Source organism: Arachis ipaensis, chromosome B7, assembly GCF_059453495.1.
Source record: "Arachis ipaensis isolate K30076 ecotype BB chromosome B7, ASM5945349v1, whole genome shotgun sequence".
NCBI lineage: Eukaryota > Viridiplantae > Streptophyta > Magnoliopsida > Fabales > Fabaceae > Arachis > Arachis ipaensis.
This window is the reverse complement of record NC_142442.1, coordinates 37,375,061-37,381,060: the sequence shown is the minus strand read 5'-3', so window position 1 is coordinate 37,381,060 and position 6,000 is coordinate 37,375,061. Positions and strand designations below refer to the sequence as shown.

Here is a 6,000-nt window from a genome sequence, read left to right as displayed (position 1 = left end):
CCGGAGCAACACAGTGGCAGCCTAGTGGTGGCGCTGGGGTAGCGACAGTGGCAGAGGGTGGGTGCACAATAAAACAGGATCTAGTAGTGGCTCTGGGCTCGCAGAGGAACACTAGACATCGGGCAACCATCATTGTAAAGATTAAAATGCAAATCAGAAGACATCAAACAAAAATATCCCTGAGTTCACGTCAGCAATAGTTAGTCTTCCAAACTGACGACATTTCTTGGATTCAATATTCACAAATTGCCTAAAGACTCAAACCCATAAAAGAATTGCTGCATTTATAATCTAAAGAGAGAAAATTATAATATTGGACCTACCCAAAAGCTTCAACCTATTTGAATTCTTTTGGAATGTATCTTCTAGCTTTCTCTGCCTTCACAAGATGGAGTTAATACATGGCACTGATAAACAAAGAAACAGAACAGTTAATGAAAGAAACAATTCCCATTTCCCACAAATTAAAGTTGAACATACATAAACAACACTTAGAGAAAGATTCATTGTTACAATTTTGCAGACTTAATGAATTACCTTCCTCTAAATACCCATGTGATGTCTTGTAAAGCCACCAAAGTTGTTTCCAACATGTCAAGGCCAGCCTGGTTTGCAAAGATGAACACCGGCACCGACTACGATCCAAACAGAGAATCATATATATCTTAAATTAAAGGCTTTCATGGAAATGATGAACTCTACTATGAACAAAACATCTGCCATACCTTCAAAGAACAGCACAAAATGGCATCCTGATGATGCCACAAATGTTTAAGCAATGACTCACCAATGAGAGAATCAGATCTCAGCAACTCTGCCCCCAAATAATAACTGTTATTAGAAGAAAAAAGAATAAAAAAGTGAAGGGCATCATTAGATACTTTTCAAGAATGAATATTCAACAATAAAGCTTGAACACAATACAACAGATGCAGACTTGCCTATAACTGCAGTAGATCCAGTTGGCTAGTGTAAGAGCCTCTGGAAAACCAAGAGAGAGTTTTGAGCCAACTGCCGGGTTTATACCAGATGGAAAAATCGCCATGGCAACCCTCTGCACAGAGGAAATCACACTACGGATGTACTGGCGTGCCATGACAGCAACATTATCCTGCAGACTACTGTCAAAAGGAAACTGGAAGGCAATAGTCAACACCGACCGAGCACTATGACATGATACCGCATCGCGTGAACCATTTGTTGTTGGGCCAACTTCAAAACCAGATGTCAAATCCAGGGTTTGACTTGCTGTCACTGAATCCTTTTTATCACCCTGGAAAACAATGATATCAACATGATTATAGTGTGTCATACATGCGCATCAGTTTCAGTAGCTCCTTTCTTACTTGAACAGTACTTTTTCTCTATTCAAATGCAATATCAAGAGATTTAACACTAAAAAGGACCAAATGTTAGTGGCTAACTAGAGTAATCCCGGATAGGAACAGAGTAGGCTGATGATGCAAAATTGTGTGCAAGATTTTAGATGCATTAATAGCACCATTCAAGAAAAAAGAAAATGAATAAATGAACCAAGAAAAAAATCACCAACAAATTAATTCTAGAGTAATGGATTCTGGAGCAGGGTGCCCACTTCTGTAATTAAACTAGAGTAAATAAAATAGGATTTGTCAAAAACACCAACTAGCAAACATACACACAACATGGAAATTAGCTATAGATATACCAAGACAAATCTTCTTTATGCGACAGAGCTGTATTTATTATGTTTAATGAATACCAAATAACCTATTAGTCAATGCACAATTGACCCATAATTAAAAAATATTAAGTTACCTTAATACCCCAATCATATTTCGGCCCTCCAGAATTATGGCTAGCACTCATAATAAATCCACCATTTGCCTGTTAAAGTATAAGGAAATGAGAAAAATGATTAGCAAGTGAGCTGAAAAGGTATATGCTAAAATAAACAGGATAAAAAGGGGTTAATTAGATTGGCTTGCCTTCTGCTTCCTTATCACAGCAGAAATAGCTGGTGTTGACAATATACCTTCCCGTATTAGAAAGATAAGTTGTCCTCAATTTCTATTAAGAGATTCATGTTAATAATAATACACACTAGAGGATTGCTGGTGGTAGTTTGAGAACTAGACCTAAAGTTTCAAGGTAGTTCACCAGTTCTCCAGCTGCGGTAGATATCCAAAACAAGCTCATAACAAATGCCATGATAACCACAGGTATTTGCTCAGTTTTGGGAGGTTCTTTTTCCATTACTAAATGAAGGCATGCAAGGCAGAAGCTTGTGGTGAGCACCACTGACCAGAGGGGCAAGTCAGTGTTGGGGAAGAGGAAAGCTATGGGATGATCAAATGGCACAAATGATTTGCAAGCATACAAGAGGGCTATCGGACAAAAAGCGATGTTGGCCAACGAGTAAAGTCTGCTCCATTGCGACGGCGCTGGCTCGGGGATCGACAGTTTGAGAGTTGCAACAGGAATCTCTCATGCTTTAGAAATCTGGATGAAGAGAGCAAGGGATAAGTCAGGACAACCTCCAATAGAATAATGTTTATCAAATAAACTAGAATTCTATCCCTGAAATGAACAGTATTGCCTACTTTATGTTAAAGATAAGAACCATTGCTTTAATTATACAATCAAAATGATCATGGTTACATCAATGCAATGAGTTTAATTAGAAAATGTGCACAGAACCATGTACACTACAAAAAATGATCAAACGAATCCAACGCCTAAATTCAAATGAGTTGGTAAGAACATAGATCAGGTTCCTTATTCCAACTACTATTTCTTTCATTCAGGTGCTAGCCAACAAAGTAACAAACCAAGAAAGCCAAGTTACCAGATCCAATTGCCATAAAAAACCAAATCCCTTTATATCAAACTCTAAATCAGAAAAATTATCATTTTAATTGAAATTGAAACATACCAATCCATAAGCTCCCGGAAATCCAGAACTGCGCTTCTCATTGTTCATAGATCCTGAAACCTTGGCATCGGAGTCAATGTGCACCGCAACTAATTCCTTCTGCTCCTCAAGATCTATGGAAGAATTCCCACTCTTGCCTCTGCCATCAACTACTCCCAAGTCCATATAGAACATGAGACCAACAAAGAATGCATAAAACCCTACGAATCCAATCGCCTGCCACAGGAAGATCTCCACGCTAAGATACACGTAGAAGAGGAACATCGTTGCCGTCAAGTAGAAGAGCACGTCTCTGACGAAGGGTACGGGGTCGAGGGAGAACAGAGCGGCGTAGAAGGCGACGAATCCGACAATGAGGGCGGAGAGTAAGGTACCGGTGGAGAGGATGGCGCCAAATCCGGTGCGGTACTGGCTGGAGTGGAGGGCAGCGAGGGAAGAGAAGACGTCGGGGGAGCCTGATACGACATCATTGGCTACATGTGCGGCACAGACGCTGGAACAGCAATGCCACCGGCAGCAGAGGCGACGGCGGGAGCCATTGCAGTTGCAGAGCTAACACCAGGAGGTGGAATCGACGGATTCTGGTAGGCAAGGCTGGACGGAGCGGCGCCTCCGGATGGATTTGGCAGTGGAGAAAAGTGCGGTGCTTGAGGAGACAGCGGCCGGAAGGAGGGGGCGGCGGGAGGCACGAAGGGAGGTCCAGTGGAGACCTGAGGCGGCACGTAGGAGAAGGTGGGATGATGTTGCTACAACGGTGGCGGGGGCGGTGGCGCGGAGAGCAGAGTCGGATTGGGATTAAGGTTTGCGGGAGCTGGAGATTGAGATAGGGATGTGGAAGGTGGAGCGTGAGGGGTTATTAGGGTTATGGGTTGTGAGTGACGGAGACTGAGAGAGTCTCGAAGCTTTTGAAGTTTCAAGGTTAGTAGGATTCAGGGTTATTGGGTTTGGGGTTATTAGTTTTTTTTTTTAAACCTTTTGGCCACGCTTTTAAAGCGTGCCAAAAGAGTATCAGGATATGGCCACGTTTTATAAGCGTGGCCGTAATGTAACCCTGTCGCCACGCTTTTAAAACATCCATGTTTCTCTCTATGGCCACGCTTTTGAAGCGTGGCAGAAAAAAAACGTGGCCGTTTTTCTAATCAATTGCCACCCTTACAAAAGCGTGGCCGTTGATCCTTTTCGCCAAGCTTTTGAAGCGTGGCAAAAAAAAGTGGCCAAATCTCTAATCTACCGCCACCCTCATAAAAGCGTGGCCATTGACCACTTTTGGCCACGCTTTTGAAGCGTGGCAAGAAAAAAGCGTGGCCATAGGCCTTTTTTCTTGTAGTGTCTTCTCCCGCTTCCATTTTTGCTTATGATGACTCATCCTGAACATAGAAAACAGGAGATAATAAGACAAGTAAATGCACAAGCAAGGAAGCATGGATTGTTGGAATGAGGTAAATCACTAGAATTGAGTGAGTGAATTAGTGTGACATTAATGAAAAATAAGTGTGTGGGTCCTAACTTGCATGCGGTTTAGAACTCACACCCTAGTATTTAGAAACCATGTCACAATTATACAAAAGAAGACACACATTTTACTCATTCTAGTGTGCTTGAAATACTTCAAAAGACTTGTAGGTTAAGTCAACCACACAAGTAGTGAAGAGGCATGAAAGCATTCAAGCAATTAATCAAGCAATTGTGAAATTGGATAATGCATGGACATTGATTGATGTGTAGGTAGACTTAGTGAACAAAATGGTATATGAAACTCACACAACAATCAATAACACATATTGAAGTTGTTGCAACACCTAAGTGACATAGAGGTGAAGCACATGGATGCTATGGAACTTAGGAAAAAGGATATAGAAGTCAAAAATCATTTCACATAGCAAGCATGGTCCACAAAGCTTGAAAAGCTCAAAAATACGTTACTAGGTAAGCTTTCGATCCAATTTCACAATTCCACAATCTCAATGCATGAAATAGGTGATGATCAATTAGAACAAGCATCCAAAAAAAATGCATTGATAATGTACAATTGCCTAACAATGGATGATGAATACATGGAGGCCAAAACATGCAATTCAAAGAGTTAAGATGCATGAGGGCAATGTAACATGTACTTGGTATTCACAAATGTTCAACATGAAAATTCAAAACCAAGTAATAAATTGCAACCTCAACAAAGGAATCCAACAATGACAATAACAACAATGATGTTAAACTAACATCCTATTAGTAATAAGCAGCAGTAAACAGTAAATAAGATTAGTAATCCAACTTATAATGGAAAACAAAAATTAAACTAACTAACTAACTAAAAGAAATGGTGTTACATGATGCTTGGTGGTGTTGGATGATGTTTGAAGGGTGAAAAGAGAAGAGAAGAAGGAAAGGAATGGAAAGAAGAGAAGAAAAGAAGGTGAGTGAAATAGGGCAATCCACGCGTGCGCGTCATGTGCGCGTAAGCGTGGATTGATGAAATGAAAGCGACGCGTACGCGCGGTTAACGCGTACGCGTGCATGGCAAAGCAAAGAGTCGACGCGTACGCACAAGATACACGTGCATGTGCCCTGGGGCACAAAGTTGGCACACTTCAGGCACAACTCTCGGGTGAATGTATGGGAAGTGGAAAATTTTAATCCACGCGTACGCGTACATGACGCGTGCGCATGGATGGTCGAAATTGCTTGATGCACGTGTACGCGTGAAGCATGCGTGCACGTGGATGGTGCTCTATTTTTCAAAATTTTTCTATGTTTTTGCACCAAACCAAGCATTCTAAATCTCTAAACAGCTACCGAAACATCACAAAACCTTATTTAACCTACTAGACTCCCAATTAAACTCAACTAATCAAACAAAACATGAAATTAAACCTATTTTACTAATATGTACAAAAGAAAAAAAATGAAAAGATGTTACCATGGTGGGGTGTCTCCCACCTAGCACTTTTGTTTATTGTCCTTAAGTTAGACTTATGGGGAGCTCTTCATCAATTTGGCTTGTGATTGAATTCATCCTTGAACATCCACCAATGCTTGGACTTCCATTGTGCTTCATCATTCAAAGTTAATAACTCCAAGCTTTGATG

At 41.0% G+C, this 6,000-nt stretch overlaps 1 protein-coding gene and 1 pseudogene across 1 annotated transcript; both read right to left on the bottom strand.

Annotated features, from left to right (window-relative positions):
* Positions 1 to 394: 394 nt before the first annotated feature.
* Positions 395 to 1,848, bottom strand: LOC110264954 (homeobox-leucine zipper protein REVOLUTA-like). Its single transcript, XM_088494647.1, has 5 exons — positions 1,798 to 1,848; positions 942 to 1,273; positions 726 to 831; positions 538 to 635; positions 395 to 407 (listed from the first exon to the last, which is right to left on the bottom strand). Exons 1-5 carry the CDS (start codon positions 1,846 to 1,848, stop codon positions 395 to 397), a joined length of 600 nt encoding a protein of 199 aa, XP_088350773.1.
* A 234-nt stretch (positions 1,849 to 2,082) lies between these two features.
* On the bottom strand, positions 2,083 to 3,453 carry LOC107607102 (cation/calcium exchanger 5 pseudogene; annotated as a pseudogene).
* Between the last annotated feature and the right edge of the window lie 2,547 nt (positions 3,454 to 6,000).

What these genes read in the sequence shown, in the direction of transcription:
- LOC110264954 (XM_088494647.1), bottom strand. Translation starts at nt 1,848, where the DNA reads ATGAGTGCTAGCCATAATTCTGGAGGGCCGAAATATGATTGGGGTATT. An exon ending in AATATGATTGGGGTATTAAG is followed by an intron (nt 1,274 to 1,797) that starts GTAACTTAATAT and finishes ATTGTTTTCCAG; the next exon opens with GGTGATAAAAAGGATTCAGT. An exon ending in TTTTGTGCTGTTCTTTGAAG is followed by an intron (nt 636 to 725) that starts GTATGGCAGATG and finishes TTTGGATCGTAG; the next exon opens with TCGGTGCCGGTGTTCATCTT.